This window comes from Anolis sagrei, chromosome 6 (assembly GCF_037176765.1).
Source record: "Anolis sagrei isolate rAnoSag1 chromosome 6, rAnoSag1.mat, whole genome shotgun sequence".
NCBI lineage: Eukaryota > Metazoa > Chordata > Lepidosauria > Squamata > Dactyloidae > Anolis > Anolis sagrei.
The window spans coordinates 17079171-17097588 of NC_090026.1; the positions used below are offsets into that span (position 1 = coordinate 17079171).

An 18418-nucleotide genomic window follows, 5' to 3' on the forward strand; every position below is an offset into this window, starting at 1 on the left:
TAGAGTTATTCATTGAAAAACTATAATAAAATGTGCAGCAGGGTGTCCCGCAAAAACAAAGTCATTGCAATTTGATACATTTTTCAATGTTTTGATGAAAGAACCAATTAGGAAATGACATTTATAACCTAGGAACAAAAAGTGTGTTGCATAGTGTAAGAACAAGCCATTGGCTTCACCAAGACAGCCATTCTAAATGCCAGACCTTCCCAAATTAGTGTCCTTCGGATAAATTGTCCTGCAACTCTCATAATCCTGCTAGGATGGTTGACAAATTATGGAAGCTGCAGTCCAATTGGTCTAGGACGCACACAGCTGGAGAAGGCTGCCAAAAAGCCAGCCAAGCAAGCAAAAATGACAGGACTGCTAACAAAACAGATCTGACGGAAGTGTCACTTGCAATCCCAGGAGCTGCCAAAGTTTGTATCCATGTCCTGAGAGCTGGGGACTACTTTATGGCTCTGCCTTTTCTCACCTAGCAGGGTCCCCACCCTTCACTATGGCCACCCCTCACCCCTTTTACTCACAGACACACTTGGGCACTCGGTCACTCCATTTTGGGGTGCCGGTATCTCGATTATAGCAGGTCAGCGTGCTGCTCCCTTCCACCACGTAGCCCTCGTGACAGAAATACTGGACGTGGGAACCGATGGAGAAACGTCGGTCTGAGACGCTGCGTTTGCCGTTGCTGATTTCCCCCGGATCAGCACAGTTCACAACTGAGGCAGGAAAAAAGGGTAAAAAGAAAAAATAGAATGAATTTCAAAATAATAATTTATGTATCCTTCTCTTGCCACTGACAATTCAGGAGCTAATATTCTTCCTACTGCTATGAAGAAAGATATCTATAACATTCTAAGGCACCAGGTCCTGTCTGATCTGAGAAGGTAAATAGGGTCAGAGCTGGTTAGCACTAAGAATGTTAGACAGCTAAATGAATACTGGATTTTACAGGTTGTATTTCAAAGGAAACCAATTACAAGTCACATCTGAGGAATTCCTTGTTTAAGAAAACCCTATGGAATTCACAAGGTTGCCATATGTCAACAGGCAACGGCACATGCAAACATACACTGTACAAACTAGATATCATGTGAGGATTGTCCCATGAGTTTCACAGTTTTCATTTTGTGAAACAAATACTATAATCCTCAACATTGTGGGAAACATTGGCATAAGCCAAGTTGTGCATACACCAATACATAAAATGACACAAGTAGTATGTGAATGTACACACTGCAATGGCACAATACTTTGTTCGGTCATGGATCCTGATCTGTTACACTTTATACATATCCAATACAGAAGTTAACTGTTTGTGTTTAATTAGTCTTTGATTTAATTCTATTTTAATGTATATAGTCTTTAGATTTTATATTGGGTCGGGCTAGCACAGCAGGTTAAACTGCCTGCTATAGAAGATCCTGCCGACCAGAAGGTTGGCAGTTCAAGCCCAGGTCAGGGTGAGCTCCCGCCATCAGCCCAGCTTCTGCTCACCTAGCAGTTCAAAGACAACAATGTAAGTAGATAAATAGGTACCACTTTGGTGGGGAGGTAAAAGGCACCCTAAAAATACTGGCAAAAATCCAAACAGGAAAGCTGTCCATGAACAACAGACTCCTCGGCATGGAAAATTAAATAGCAGTACCTCCCCATAGCTGAGTCAAGTACAGCCGGATGCTGGAGATGAAAAGAGGGAAGCCTTGCCTCTGTTTATGTACTGTCTGTCTTTGTCAATTGTATAATGACACTGAATGTTTGCCATATATGTACTTGTAATCTGCTCTGAGTCCCCTCAAGGAGACAGTGGAATATAAATAAAGTATATTATTATTATTATTATTATTATTATTATTATTATTATTTTGTATAATGTTTAGAACTGTTCACTACTTTGAGTTTCTGTTAAGAAAAAAGGGGACAAACAAATAAACAGAGGAAGAGGAAGAGGAGGAGGAGGAAAAGGGGAAGAAGAAGAGGAAGAAGGAGGAAGAAAAGGAAAAATGTAACTCCACCAGCAGACATTTGCACAATGCTAACAGTGTAGGATCTTGGCCTTACATCTTCTTGAAAGAGGTTAAATTAAATACAATCTTGAGCAAGGTGGCTTTTGAAAGCTGACCCCCAAATCCCACCCCACGGCAATGAACAAATTTCTGTTTTCTAGGCCATTGATTCTCTCCTTCCAACAGATTTTGTTTCCCCAACTCCGTCACCTTTTATTCCCCAAGTCCCAGTTGATACGCTAGGAAACCAGAAGGAAGACCAAGACTGCTGTTTGCAGAGTCTCGATCACATTGGTGTCAGCAGCAAGGAGACTTACTCTTCTGGCAAGTGGGAGGGCTGTTGCTCCAAGACAGATCCCACTGGCAGGTGAGGATGTCGGACCCCACAATGTCATAACCTGGCTCACACTGGTAGGTCACCACAGTGCCGCGGATGACGGCAGCATGAGAAGCCGTGCGCCAGCCAAACTCCACTTCTGGCAACTCAGGGCAAGTGTCATTCCGTGGAACCTCTGCCCACAAGGGAAAGAGAAGAGAACGGGTTAGGACAGGCATGAGCAAACTCGCTCAATTCCTAACAGCTGGTAACACCACTCAAGTCTGTAGTCCTCAATGAGAAGAAGATAAACAGAATTAAGCTAGGCTGAGGGAATCCCTTCCCCCTCATTCCAGAATGCCTGTGGTCATTCATTCATTCATTCATTCACTCCCTTCCATTCTGACCTTTTCAGTCTGTGTCTCTCTCTAGTTGTGTGTGTGAAAAAGAAAATATAGTCTTTAGAGAGTTTCCCTTTAGTTTGAACTTAGAAATAATGGAGTTAAAGAGAAAGCTTAGACTCAACCCTTTCCTATCAAGAAATGCAGTTCTTATGTTTCAATAAACCTTTTGAAACTTTTAAGATTGACATCTGCATTTCGCTTCCTTAAGCTCAAGAATTCTTTCCAGCCACACTATCTTGCTTTCACTTGCTGTGGGCTAAATGCTATACAAAGTATTCTTTTTGTACTTCTAAATGCTCTGCTGTTTTGGGAGAATGTCACTAACAATTTCTCTGACCCATCAAGACCATCTGAAATTAAAATTGAGTAAAACCCATCCCTTGGTTTTTCCTCTGTACGTTTGCACTTTCCCTTTTATCACCCTTTTCATTTGGCCTTTCTTTCATTTTAAGCAGGACATTTCACATAAGGTGGTTAAATATATATCCCATAAGTATATATTTATGTTGTAAACATTTCAAATTCTGACATTTAAAAAAATATTCCAAACTGTTGTAGTTTAACCTTTGAATGTGCCTGCACCTGATCTCTCTGGGGATTCTGGGCCTGTTACTCATTCTGATGACACTGGGGATTCTGGGTCTGCAAGTCAGCAGGAGAGCCAGCAAGAAATTTTAAGCCCTGAAAATGAGTGGTCTGTGTCTGAAGGCCACATTCCTGAAAGGTAGTTCGCTAGGGAAGCAAGGTCAGAAAGAGATCTGAGCTCAGTGAATGAAAAAGGAAGTCCAGATGGATAAACTAATGAGCAGTTAGATAGGAGATTTATGTTCCATCAGCATAGAGCTTCTTAGGAGAGTTTATGAAGGTCAAAATGCCTATAAGCCAAAAAGTCCTTATCAGTTTCCCAGGGGAGAAGAATCATAGAATCATAGAATCAAAGAGTTGGAAGAGACCTCATGGGCCATCCAGTCCAACCCCCTGCCAAGAAGCAGGAATATTGCATTCAAATCACCCCTGACAGATGGCCATCCAGCCTCTGTTTAAAAGCTTCCAAAGAAGGAGCCTCCACCACACTCCGGGGCAGAGAGTTCCACTGCTGAACGGCTCTCACAGTCAGGAAGTTCTTCCTCATGTTCAGATGGAATCTCCTCTCTTGTAGTTTGAAGCCATTGTTCTGCGTCCTAGTCTCCAAGACATGTTTTCTCTCTATATTAGCTAGCCCAGCAGATGGGTCCATCAGTCCAGGCAACATTGGTGTTTGAGTATAGAACTACTGTCAAGTCAAGGGATTCTTAGTTCTGTGTTTCATGTTTCCTTTTGTTCATGACTCATGATTACAAGTTTTGAGGACTGTTCCTGAATCTCATGTTTTGGATTTATTCTTGTATTCCTGTATTCCTGATTTATTCTTGTATTCCTGTTTTTGATGCTACTTCGGTACTATTATCTCTGTGGGTTTGGACTTTGTTTTTTTATACTATTTTGCTGAATTGCTTTTCATATATATTTTTCAATAAACTGCCTTGCTATTTTACCCTGGACTGGAGTGTGTGTTAAGTATAGAGCCTTGGAGTGCTATACAAACTTCCAACCTATTATCCCATATGTGCCAACATTTCATGGTAAAAATGGTAAAAAATATCAATGAGGAACACACAGGGAAACCTTCAGGGAAAGGTCATAAAGTGTTTTCTTCAAATGTGTCAGGATGCTGGCTTTGAGCAAACTATTTTCCAACTGCCACCCCTCCTATATAAGATGTTCTTTCTCATACCCTTGTACCGCACCAGGAAACCCTGGCTGAGGCCAAACAGAGGGTCCCCGGGGTCTGACTGGAACTGAAGGGTGACCGCTGGACCAGAAGAGTAAAGGCTGAAGCGAGGATGTGGACCCAAGTACTGGCCAAGGATCCGAGCAGTTAAATCTCCTCCATCAAAGATGGTCAATACATCAGACTTGCGGATGTTAAGGCTGGAAAGAAAGAGAGAGAAAATGTAAACATGAACTATAATTAAAAGGAGGACATGGAACACAAAGGGACATGGAACACAAAGGGGCATTATGTCTCTCTCCTCCATATAAATGCGTCAATGTGCATATGGCTAATCAAATGAATGGGTGAAAAATGAATCAGAGCCCTTCTTGGCAGTTACGTTAAGGGTTTTAAGGGCATTTGGTTTTGAACAAAGAAATAGGAATATTTTCATGTAATGTGGATGAGTTTGGTTTGGTAAAAATGAAGTGAGCAACGAGGGGGATGTTTCAGAAATTTGGGTAGCCACCATCAAGCTCAGAATTAGCAGAACCCACTTAAAAAGAAGGCTATTCTGAATATTAATGAAATGATGACAGTGCTTGTACTGATTAGGTTTCATGCACTCACTCTTTCATTGGTATGCAGACATAATCAGTATTTTTGTTTGGTAAACTTCTTCAGGTTTTAAGACTAGGACAAGTCTTTTCTTCCCACAAGTGACCCTGAAATTGGCTACTCCATAATTTCCTGTTGGAGAAAAAAGCTTCTCCGTGCCCTAAAATGCCCAGTGTCTGTCTTCAAGTTGTGAATCAATTTATAGTGACTTCATGAATTTTTATAGCGTTTTCTTACACAATGAATACACAGAGATAGTTTTGCCAGTTCCTCTGAAATTTAGCCTAGGTAAAGGTAAAGATTTCCCCTGACATTAAGTCTAGTCATGTGTGACTATGGGGTGTGGTGCTCATCTCCATTTATAAGCCGAAGAGCTGGTGTCGTCCGTAGCCACCTCCAAGGTCATGTGGCCAGCATGACTGCATGGAGTGCTATTACCTTCCCGCCAAAGTGGTACCTATTGATCTACTAGCATTTGCATGTTTTCGAACTGCTAGGTTGACAAAAGCTGGGCCTAACAGCGGAAGCTCACCCCACTCACCAACCTTTCGGTCAGCAAGTTCAGCAGCTCAGTGGTTTAACTCACTGCTCCACTGGGGCCTCTTGAAATTTAGCCCACAGCAGTGGATATTCACTGGCAGTCTCCCATCCATAGACTAACATACTTAACCTCCAAGATCTGATAGAATCTGGTCCCTTTGTGGTATTTAATCTCTTTCAAAGCCAACAAAATACCATAAATGTTATGAAACTATAAAGAGTTCCAGTCCTTCAAAGTTTCCTGGGAGAGACAGTAAGGACCGACCAATAGCTAGTTGTCCAATGCTACTCCAGACAGAAGGAGATTAAAAAGACAGAAGGGGGGAATAGAGGCACAATGGGCCCCTGTGGGCATACGTTACTCAACGTTTGCTCTTTGCGCACGCCCACTTTATAGGCTGGTTTGATCAGGCATCACCTGAGTTATAATAGGTATCTTGTTTACCAGAGGTGATTTCCCCCCAAACTTATATAAGGACCTTACCAAGTTCAATGGGTGGGATGAATGATTTCAACAATCAATCTAAAGATGGATGGCGGAGTCAGAAGACCATGCGGACAAGATGGGATGCTGAGCCATGGTGATCCACCCCAACAAAGGGGCCGTGGTGGGTGGTGGTGGCAGGTGTAGGGTACCTACATCTCGATGTCCAGCAGCACTCGCTTCTCCTCTTGCACCCGGATGCCCCAGACACAGTCCTGGCCCTTTCCGTAAGACTGGGGCCAATCGGGGGAAAGTACCACACCTGTTGATTCAGAGAGTTCCCCCCCACACAATGCTGGAGGAAAAGAGAAGCATTGTCAAAAGGAAGCTGTAGATGGAACTCAACAATGCCTCTGCGCTACTACTCTAAGCCAGGAGGCTTCGCTATGCAAAAACTTTATTTTAGAAAAAAAAAAGACTGTGTGTCCCAGTTGTATAGGACTGAAATATCAAACCTATCTGAAATATCAAATTGGGCAAGTAGGCTTATTAATGACCCTCCTCATAAATGTACAGCAGAGTAACTTATCAGCAGCTGCGTAACCCAGCGCCAGTAGCCAAAGGTGATAAAAAGAACGAAAATACACAGACCAATGTTATCTCTTCCATAGGAGACTTTTCTTATGCAATATTTACAAGAGCAAGGTTTCCATAACAATAAATAAAAGTCTTTATACTTCCTTCTTTGCTTCCACACTGGGCTTCTTTCTCCTGCAGATAAACAGTTTCACTCTCACAGAGACTCATCTCACACCCAAGTTACACAGGAGCTGCACACAGTTGCTTTACACATGACAGCCTTCACACTGGAGCTTCACACAGTAGCATTCCACACTAAGCCTTCAACCTCGGGCTTCCTCTCACTGAAGCTTCTCACACCAGGCTTTCTCATACTCTGAGTCCTTCTCACAGACTAAGACCTACCTCACACAGAGGCTTCTCTCACAGATTAAGGCCTACCTCACACTGTGAGGCCTTCTTCCCACTGAGGAGAAGTCTTCTGAATCAAAACTCCAGAAAAAGGAGGCTGATATCATTGAGGATGAAGATAAACGTGAAAGCAAAAATCTCAGCTTTAGCAATTCTTTGCCAATTTCAGCACAGAAAGAGCAGGTGTCAGAAATGCTTGAAAGTTTACTGGGTGAATTATCTGCCAAAGATTGTTACATAACACACTGAGGCCCATCTTCCACAGAGATCTCTCACAGACTGAGGCCACTAAGCTACAGGCACACCTGCTTATAGTGGATGGCCAAAGAGGTCTCTTCCAACTCTTTGATTCTATGATACTTCTGGTCCTATGGAGCCGCCTTTAATCAGTCCTGCAAGGCACTGCTTTCTGCTTACAGGTTTTGCATCTCTTATCTGGAATTCTGAAATGCTCCAAAATTATTCACATGAGTTGCTGAGATTGTGACACCTTTGCTTTCTGATAGTTTAATCACAAACGTTTCAAGCCCAAAATTATTTAAAATATATTGTACAAAATTACACTCAGATTAATGATATAAGGTATATATGAAATATAAATGAATTCTATGTGTAGACTTGGGTCCCATCTCCAAGGTATCTTGTAAATGGAACCTATACAAATAAGTGGCCCCGGGGATAACAGGATAACAGGAACCGGATGGACCTCCCTTCCCCTTTGTCACTGCTTGGACAATATGTGACATTTAACATCCAGCATGAGGTTTCCAGTTAAGGGATAATCATGCCCCGGTCTTTTGAAAGGCTATTCTCCCCCTGTGCTATTCCCAGCCATTGGAGATTTCTATGGACGATAGTTTCTGTTGGAATTTACAAGTAAATCTAGAGTTTGGGCCATTGGGATTAATCAGGAACTGGGATCAAAAGGGACAGTAAAATTATTGGGAGTCCCATCAGGGTCATTGTGCCCACATATCAGGGATATTTAATCCCACCATGAGTCATCGTTTCATCAGTTGTTCTAAAACCTGCCAGCCCTTCTACAACCACTGGAAAGAGGAAAATTTACATCCAAGGCAGGTGGCACTCTCCCATGGGCTGGTCACTGACATCATCTACAACTACAGCCAAACCAAGTCCAGCTGGGGGCAGTGGGAATTTTGAACCTGAAAAGTGTATAAAAGTGTATTGTCGAAGGCTTTCATGGCCGGAATCACTGGGTTGTTGTAGGTTTTTTCGGGCTATATGGCCATGGAGGCATTCTCTCCTGACATTTCGCCTGCATCTATGGCAAGCATCCTCACTACCTCTGAGGATGCTTGCCATAGATGCAGGCGAAATGTCAGGAGAGAATGCCTCTAGAACATGGCCATATAGCCCGAAAAAACCTACAATAACCCACCGTATAAAAGTGCATATTTTTCTGTGTTATGTATCTCAGCTTATTTTGAAGGCGGATTACCGCAAGCTGGCATCATTTTCAGCTGAAAATAAATAAATACCTCGGTGGCTTCTGCTTCAGCTTGGTGAGATTTATTCTGGAATATTGACTTCTTTAGGTTGTTGTAGGTTTTTTCGGGCTATATGGCCATGTTCTAGAGGCATTCTCTCCTGATGTTTCGCCTGCATCTTTGGCAAGCATCTTTGGAGGTTGTGAAGTCTGAGGATGCATCCCAAAGATGCAGGCAAAACGTCAGGAGAGAATGCCTCTAGAACAGGGGTCCTCAAACTAAGGCCCGGGGGCCGGATGCGGCCCTCCAAGGTCATTTACCCGGCCCTCGCTCAGGGTCAACCTAAGTCTGAAACAACTTGAAAGCACACAACAACAACAACAATCCTATCTCATCAGCCAAAAGCAGGTCCACACTTCCCACTGAAATAATAATACGTTTATATTTGGTAAAATTGTTCTCCATTTTAATTATTGTATTGTTTTTAAGTGATTTTTGCAGTACAAATAAAATATGTGCAGTGTGCAAAGAAATTAATTCTTTTTTTTTTCAAGTTATACTCCGGCCCTCCAACAGTTTGAGGGACTGTGACCTGGCCCTCTGTTTAAAAAGTTTGTGGACCCCTGCTCTAGAACATGGCCATATAGCCCGAAAAAACCTACAACAACCCAGTGATTCTGGCCATGAAAGCCTTTGACAATACATTGGCTTCTTTTCTTACCAGGCTAAATCCATAGCAGCTTGGATCTCATTATCCACTGCCGCCTTGAGTTGCCTTCGGGCTGAGAAAGGCGGTATATAAATAAATAAATAATTCTAAATTGCTTGATAACATTTTGGACATATATACAAATACAGGTATTCCAAAATCCTCCAAAAATATCCTAAATTGAGTCCCCTTCGTGGTGAGAAGGGCGGCATATATGTCGTAAATAAATAAATCCAAAATACTTCTATCATTTCAGATAAGGGATATTCACCCTGGACTTGGAAGCAAGTCTCGCTCCCTTTGGTAGCACTTAATTGAAGGTAGATCTACTTTGGATTAGAAGCAAAGGCAATTGTCAGGTGACCCAAGCCAGAAGATGATTCCTGTTTCCTATAACCATGAAAACAACTTACACATCTTCATAAACGAATGCAAAGAAATTTGTGCACGCTGCACGACTGGAGATGTATTGAACTCTAGGTTAATTACCTTTGCAGGTTGGTTCGCTTTCATTCCAGCGAGGATCTCGTGCGTCTATGCATTCAATGGCAGAAGGCCCCTGCTCAAGCATATATCCAGCACTGCAGGAAAACTCGACCACTGTCCCCATGTGGTACAAAGGATCTGTTGTGCTGAAATTGCCATGGGCCAGGAATGGTTCGTAACACCGGTCTTCATCAAAAGCTGCCAGGAGGGGGAGGAAGAGAGTCATGAAAGCTATTCCCCAGGTGTGGCACCTACCTCTGGTCCCCCCATTGTAATACCACCACTGGCCAGGAGATGGCAGCAGCAATGTATCTATTGCTGTATATAGATAATTGCCTGGAGGCAAAGAATTTTCTGGTGGTTAGGTCCAACCAGTATGTAGAATTCACCCATAATACTATCCCTTCTTGGTTCTGGTTTCCATCCTATAGTTGCTTGATCACCACATGAAACGAGAAGCCACCACTGGAGGAATGTCCTGGTTTAGAAATTCAATTTGTTTGGATGATGGCTTTCTCCCTTTCAATAGAAAACATCTTTTCCCCTCTCTAACCCTCTTTTCCCCATCTTCAAATCTACCAGAACCCTAAGGATGTTATCCTCTTTCCTTGAAAATAAGACCTAATAATAAAAGAAGCCCTAGCATGATTTCCTAGTGCTGTTAGGAATTATGGGGGACCAAAACACATGGAGGGCCAAAGTTTGCCCATGTCTGCTGTAATATATGACCCAATCCCCAGAATAAGGCCCAGTTAAGATCATCAGCCATGTCTGTTGCAACACACAACAAACATATTGAATTATAATATATCGTTTTTACTCAAATCTAAGGCTCACCTTTTTTGACTAAATTACTTTCCCAAAATTAAGATGTACATTATATTATCATAATATAGTAAATCCTTTTTTGGGTTTCAGGGTTTTGAAAACAGGTGCACATTAAATTTGATGGTGCATGTTCTGGTACAGCTGTACCAGGAGCTCCAATTTTGTTTGCTTTACATTAAATGTTTGTTTGCAGTCTTAGGTTTCAGGGACTCTGCAGATAGGTGGCTTCTTTTGGTTGCAGTTATAGGGCAAGCCACCTGTCCATCATCATTAAGTTTTGGTCCCGCCCCTTGCTCAGGGTAATTGGGAAGGGAAGGGAGCCATTTTTTAGTTAGTCTCAGCTAGGTTAGCCAATGTATAGGATGTGTGTCAACGTCCCCTGTACAAAAGCTTCAACCTTTAAGAATTCCCAGGGGAGAACAGCTTTAAGAGTCTCCTAAGAATTTCAGAGAAGCATCCCCACAGCTTTAAGAATTTCCAGGGTTACAGAAATTCCAACAGAAACAGAAGGAAAAGAGTCTCCAAAGATTTTCCAGGGAAACAGTCCTAAAGATCAAAGAACTCCAGCTGAAGAGACTACAGGCCTTGCTGGTAGGTCCACTCGGTGCTTTGAGACGCAATTCAACCCCGTAGAGGTGCCCACATCAGTTAGGTTTAACAGCCTGGGAGAAGTTAAAAAGGGATTTTTCCTTTAAAGAAGAAGTTATTGAAGATAGTTGCCTGTCCTTCGTGGGCAAGTTTAGGGATTCACCAGTTACCTAAAAGCTTGGAATCATTTGCTTAATTTTACTGAAGACAAGAGAAGTTTCTGTTTGATTGTTCATTAATAAAAGACTTTGTTGTACTTCTCAAGCCATCTAAAGACTGTTTGTGGTGGAAACCTCTGAGAACTTCTCTTTAGGCCCCCTGGCTTCCCATTGGGCAAAGGTTGCACGTCCTGTTTTAAAGACAACTATTTACAGGCCCAGCGCGTGACAGAACAGTGCATTAGACTTGAGTAAATACAGGTAATAATATTAAAATAATATTAAAATATAAATAATATTATTGGTCTCAATATTAAAAATAAAGCATAAACTATAGTTAAGTATTTGTAAAATCCCAAGTGGGCACCTTTGGATGAGAAATTTTGTGCATGAATAAATTAATAAATGTAGATTGTTGCACTAAAATGGCATGCCTACTTCTGGTACTTTATGTCCTTACCTTCATAGCGCAGGCTGAGGATGAGAGGTGTGGCAGGGCCCTCGCTGGTCAGCTCCACAATAAGAGACTGGGCATCGCTTAGCAGCCCCCGTTCTGGGACATCGTCCATGTCGGAGTCATAGATGATGGGGGAAAAGGTGCTGCTCCCACTGCGGATCATCAATCTGGGGACGGGAACAGACCCACGAGACTCAGTTTATTCACTCTCCTGTTGCCCACCATCCCTGCCCTCTTTACTTAACCAATTTGATAATGCTAATCTTGTTATAAAGCAGAGGTCCCCGAACTAAGGCCCGTGGGCCAGATGCGGCCCTCCAAGGTCATTTACCTGGTTCCTACCCTAAACTTTAGACTTAGGGTCGCCCTAAGTCTGAAATGACTAGAAGGCACACAACAGCAACAATTCGAACTAACTTGACTATCTCATTCAGCCACAAGTAGACCCCCACTTCTCATTGAAATACTGGTAAGTTTATGTTGGTACAATTGTTCTTCATGTTAAATATTATATTTTCTTTCTCATACACACACACACACACACACAATAAATAAGTGCAGGGTGAATGGAAATTCACTTTATCCCGGCTTTACTTGTGCATATATTGCACATATGCTTTCAACTTGCCTATAAACATGTCACAAGCCCATGAATTTTATAGGGATCTCTAAGGTTCCTTTCTCCTAAATACAGACTATAGCACTGCTTCTTAAACTGTGGGTCTGAACTCCAAACTGGGTCCCCTTAGCTCAATGTTGGGATCACAAAAAATGGTAACAGTAAAAAGTTTCTGAATGCCACATTTACATGATACTGTTAGTAACAACATGAAGTACTTACAGTGAACGCTACAGAAAATGCTTCAGCTGTACTTCACAAAAAGGAAAATCAGTCTGTTTAGCAAGCCTTGCAAATGCTAATTCATTATCAGTCAATGTTTTATTTTATGCTATTTTATGTACTAAGTGGAAAAAGTTTAAGAAGTCCTGGTCTAGAGTGCCTTGTATTCTTTGATGGACTCCAAGTTTTAACCAGGTGTGATCCTGCTTAGCTTCAAAGGTGAGATCTGGTGTCTCTAGCCTTGCTTGCTTCCTCTTGAATCCTGCCTCAACATTTTTCCCTATCATATTAATATTATGCCTCCCTTCCAGTGTTTTCTCTCCTGTATCTCAGTGGTTCTCAACATTTTCTGCACCATGGACTTCCTTTTAAATGCCTTTTGTGGCTGTGGATCTCCAGGTCTCAAGATTTAAGGCACTAGACCAGGCATGGGCAAACTTGGGCCCTCCTGGTGTTTTGGACTCCAACTCCCACAATTCCTAACAGCTTAAGCAGCTGAGAGGGGAAAGGAAGGGGCCTGAGGCTGTTAGGAATTGTGGGAATTGGAGTCCAAAACATCAGGAGGGCCAAAGTTTATCCATGCCTGCACTAGATTGAATCTAATAATTATTTCAGGTTTCTCATGAAGGTCCTTCAAATTTCAAGTATTCAAAAATAAAAGTATAGGAAATTAAGATTTTGTTCTATTTCCCTTTTTGGCTTGCTTTCATTCATTCACTCACCCATTCATTCAAATTTAACTTCAAAAAAATCATAACATTTCTTCACGACCCCTTATGATGGCATCACAGACTCCCAGGGGTCCCTGGACCCCAGGTTGGGTACCACCGCTCTATCTCATTCCACATCCCCAACTATAATAATTATTTCCTCCCCACCGTCCGTTCTCTTCCACTTCACTGATGCGTCAGTGCTCTCTCAAGTTTCCCACCCCTTTCGTAGCCTTGCTCCCTCCTCACTTATCATTATCTTCATCCAAGGCCACTCTCTCAAAGTGCAGGTGTAGGCGCTGGCCTTCAGGTGCCTCGATCAACCAACGGCACGTCAGGTTCCGACCACCACGGGGCCCTCCGGGTGCTTCAGGGGCCACAATGCGCCCACGAGTGGCATTGTGAACCGTTCCCCCACAGGAAGCTAATTGGGAGAAAGGCCAGTCATTACAATTGTTCCTTAAACAGCATTATTCACTTCAATGTAGTCCTTGATAAATAATAATAATAATAATAATAATAATATTCATGTGGAATCTCCTTTCCTGTAGTTTGAAGCCATTGTTCCGTGTCCTAGTCTCCAGGGCAGCAGAAAACAAGCTTGCTCCCTCCTCCCTATGACTTCCCCTCACATCTTTATACATGGCCCTCACCATGTCTCCTCTCAGCTTTTTCTTCTTCAGGTTAAACATGCTTAGATCTTTTAGCCACTCCTCATAGGGCTTCTTCTCCAGACCCTTGATCATTTGAGTCGCCCTCCTCTGGACATATTCCAACTTGTCAACTCCTCCCTTCAATTGCAATGCCCAGAATTGGACACAGTGTGATTCCAAATGTGGTCTGACCAAGGCAGAATAAAGGGGTAGCATGACTTCCCTGGATCTAGACATTATACTCCTATTTATGCAGGCCAGATCCTCTTGAAACAGGGGCCAGTCAGGTCCCCTTGAGAAATTCAGAAGTAGTACATTTTAAAGATAATATCCCATTGCTTGCCTAGAGCATCCAGTAACACAAAACACAATCCTTCTGAACATGGAGCAACCATTCTTATGGCTCAGTAACCATTGAAAAATATATTCTACATGTATATCTTATGTATTTTCTTCTTATGGCCATGGCACCATAACAAGAAATTATCAGGAATGGAATTCCCAGGAACAGAATTGGGAAAAATCAAAACCAAAAGGATACAAGTATATTTCATATCAGCATATTGTTGAGAGAAAAAATGGGGTATAAATAAACATAACAACAACAACAACATTTTAGCTTCTAACTGTTAGTAATGAAGCCTGGGAAGAGGCAAATCTGTTTTTTAGAATGGTGTCATCATATGGGTGGGGTTGTTGTAGATCAGCTAGAGGCTGATGGTTTAACAGATGACTAAGAGAGGATTGTGGGCTCTCCTGTGGCACAAAGTGATGAGCCCTCAAATCTGGGGAATTCAGGTCTGTGAAATGATTATTCTCTTTGTGAAAAAAACTGGCTTGGAAAGTGCAGGGCCTCAAGGCCAGTCAGAGGAGCCAGAAGTAGCAAGAGCATATAAGGAGTCGAGTGAAGATCTGAGTAATAAGGAGGGTTCACAGGAGAAACCTCCTGTAGCTACGGAAATAAACAAAAGTATTTGTTTACATATCAGAGCTGAAAATAGATTACGTAGGTTGGAAAGATTATGTGGGAAAGTTGGGGAGGAAATTCACAGGAGATGAAATGTTTTCATGGGCTTCTATTAAACAACAAGTTGTTTACTTTAAGGGCAGTTCAGGCAACGCTACGTTGGAGTGAGAAGCTAAGCCTGAGTTCTCTTGTTTTTGGTTCAAGTCAAGCCTTGGTTTTGGATTTTAATATCCTGGAAGTCTTATATGTTTCTGTTCATGTACTCCTGTTCAAGTTTTTACTAGTTATACTTTCTTGCTTGTGGAGTTATGCTGCATCTGGGATTTCTGGCTGTTTCTGGACTTAGAATCATAGGATCATAGAATCAATGAATTGGAAGAGATCTCGTGGGCCATCCAGTCCAATCCCCTGCCAAAAAGCAGGAAAATTGCATTCAAAGTACCCCCGACAGATGGCCATCCAGCCTCTGCTTAAAAGTCTCCAAAGAAGGAGACTCCACCATACTCCGGGGCAGAGAGTTCCACTGCTGAACAGCTCTCACAGCCAGGAAGTTCTTCCTCATGTTCAGATGGAATCTCCTTTCTTGTAGTTTGAAGCCATTGTTCCATTGCGTCCTAGTCTCCAGGGCAGCAGAAAACAAGCTTCTGCCCTCCTCCCTATGACTTCCTCTCACATATTTATACATGGCTATCATGTCTCCTCTCAGCCTTCTCTTCTTCAGGTTAAACATGTCCAGCTCTTTAAGCTGCTCCTCATATGGCATGTTCTCCAGACCCTAGATCATTTTAGTTGCCCTCTTCTGAACACATTCCAGCTTGTCAACATCTTCCTTCAATTGTGGTGCCCAGAATTGGACACAGTATTCCAGATGTGGTCTAACCAAGGAAGAATAGAGGGGTAGCATGACTTCCCTGGATCTAGACACTAGACTCCTATTTATGGAGGCCAAAATTCCATTGGCTTTTTTTTTTTTTTTTTGGCTGCCGCATCACATTGCTACCTCAAGTTCCACCTCTGGAACTTTATGAGATATTTGGATTATTGTTTGGTTATCACCTGTTGCCAAACCTTTTGGATTATATATCTTCTTTTCTTATTCCTGCTTTTTATATACTTTTTATGTGTTTTGAAATAAACTGTTAGCTTATATTCCTGGACTCTTGTGTGGTGCAATGGTCATAGGTGTTTCCAGGCCTGGGGTGCAACAGGGGTATAGCAATCAGCCAAAGGGCAGTGGGACAGACGGATTTCCACTATAGAAATACAGACTGAACATTCCCCTGGAATTCCAAAATACTCCAAAATCCAAACTGTCCACATGGGTGACTGAGAGAGTGGTGTGTTTGCTTTCTGATAGTTCAGTTGATACCAACTTTGTTTCATGCACAAAATTCATTTAAAATATTGCATGAATTTACCCTCAGACTGTATGTTTGAGGTGTATATGAAACATCCATTAATGTTGTGTTTAAACTTGGGCCCCATCTCCAGGATATCTCATTTTGGACATATATGCAAATACAGATATTCCAAAAAAAATATATTCCAAAACATTTCTGGTCCCAAGCTTTTCTTATCTGAGATGTGCAACGTGTATAGCTCTGTTACCTCATGTTAACCTTCCATCCTTGGGAATCCTGGGGTTAGTAGGTTAGCGAAGCATTAAATCTCTCTAGCTAAATGTCTCTTCCTAATTTGCTAACCCTAGGATTGCCAAGGCAAGGTTGTCTTATTTATTTATTTACACCATTTTTATCCTGCTCTTTTCAGCCCAAAGGCGACTCAGGGTGGCATACAGATTGTCAACAATTAGATACCACAACAAACATGCATACATGTCAATTAAAAACATTTAATATCATATAATAAAAATCTTCTTCCTTGGCCCCTCCACTCACCCACACAAGCAGGGCTGGTACCACTCCAACGGGGTCTGCTGACATTAAGGCAGATGAGCATCTCTTCACCTCGCAGGTAGAAGCCCGATTCACACTTAAAAGTAGCAGACCCACCGGGGTGGAGGTCCGTCACCATGACGTCCCCATTCTCAGGTCGGCTGGGGAAGCCACAGCTGAGCAGAAAAGCTAGAATTGTAGGGAAAGACAGAGACGGTAACAAATCCCTCCTGCATCAACACGAGAAGCAAAGAAAATTATGAGAACTGAGGAAAACAGGCAAAATTTCCATCACTGTCTGGTTGGTTGGTCAACCTGCAATAGAAATTGTGTAGCAGGATATTGTTGAAGGCTTTCATGGCCAGAATCACTGGGTTGTTGTGAGTTTTCCAGGCTGTATGGCCATGTCTCAGAAGCATTCTCTCCTGACGTTTTGCCTGCATCTATGACAGGCATCTTCAGAGTTTGTGAGGTCTAGCAGGACTCAGAACATGTGTCAACTCAAATCCTGCCCAACCCTCCAGATGTTGGATCACAACTCCTGCAGTCCTCATCATTACACATCATGACTAGAGCTGATGGGAGCTGTGATACACTAACATCTGTAAGGCTGCTGTTTGTGCCACTGGATCAGGAGAGTGAGGTTTGAATTTAGAGACAAGGCTTCTGGATATGATGTGTGACATTAAAATGCCCTTTAACCTTTCCCCAATCTCAGAGTCACAAGGGCTATTGGATTACAATTCCCGTCATCCCCAAACAACATGGCAGGCAGTCAAAAGGGATGGGAGTTGTTGTTCAATAATATTTGGGGACCTAAACTGGGTAAAAACTAAAGCGCACTGACCACTATGTAAAAAATATAAAATTGGTCCTCTGTATCCATGGATTCTCTGTTCACGGATTCAACAACCCTTTGAAGGCCACCATAAGACAAATGTGGCACTTGATGAAATGGCATCCTTGGACTAGAAGATCCTAGAGAGGTGTTCTGTCTGATAAACAAACAGCATTTTTTTAAACTTAGATTTAAATTTTCACAGGAGTCCTGTGTCCCTGACCCTAGCAAATGTGGAGGGATGATTATACTAACCAATGGGGATTATGGGAAATGTCAATTGCTTACCTTGATAGTGGAATTTGAAGACTCCAGGGGTGGTGGTGTGGTAGCTCTGAAAGTGAATCAACACCTGGTTCGTTGGGCTACGGATCACTTGTCCTTCAACCATCAATGACTCATTAGCCAAGACAACAGGCTTCTCGCCCCCAAGACCTTCCACAGTCAGTGAATCCTCCTTGGATAGATTCAAGCTTTGCACCTAATAATAGAATATAGACAGAGGATAAAACAGAAGTATTGAAAAAAGAAAATGCATGAAAAGAGAAGGAGGGTTCAAGAAGAAGTGGGATTTATCATCTAAGGGCCTAATATGTTGTTACTATTGTTTGCCTTTAAATTGCTTCCAACTTATGGTGACTTTAAGGTTACTACTTGGATGGGAGACAACCAACGGACACCAGGTGTTGTAGGCTATATTTCAGAAGAAAGAAACTGGCAAACCCTACTTTTGAGTATCCCTAGGTTAAGAAAATTCTGTGAACTTCATAAAATCACCCTAGGTCA

General features: G+C 42.3%; 1 protein-coding gene across 2 annotated transcripts in view; it reads right to left on the reverse strand.

Annotated features, from left to right (window-relative positions):
* Window positions 1-18418, reverse strand: part of SEZ6L2 (seizure related 6 homolog like 2) — a 38120-nt gene that overhangs the window by 9381 nt on the left and 10321 nt on the right. For both annotated transcript variants that reach the window (XM_060780251.2, XM_060780250.2), the window contains exons 5-13: window positions 17921-18113; window positions 16798-16983; window positions 13529-13703; window positions 11732-11895; window positions 9701-9895; window positions 6278-6416; window positions 4501-4697; window positions 2324-2518; window positions 528-719 (exon numbers count right to left, since the gene is read on the reverse strand). In XM_060780251.2, the coding sequence (XP_060636234.2) occupies window positions 528-719; window positions 2324-2518; window positions 4501-4697; window positions 6278-6416; window positions 9701-9895; window positions 11732-11895; window positions 13529-13703; window positions 16798-16983; window positions 17921-18113 (1636 nt within the window). The remainder of the gene's footprint in view (window positions 1-527; window positions 720-2323; window positions 2519-4500; window positions 4698-6277; window positions 6417-9700; window positions 9896-11731; window positions 11896-13528; window positions 13704-16797; window positions 16984-17920; window positions 18114-18418) is intronic.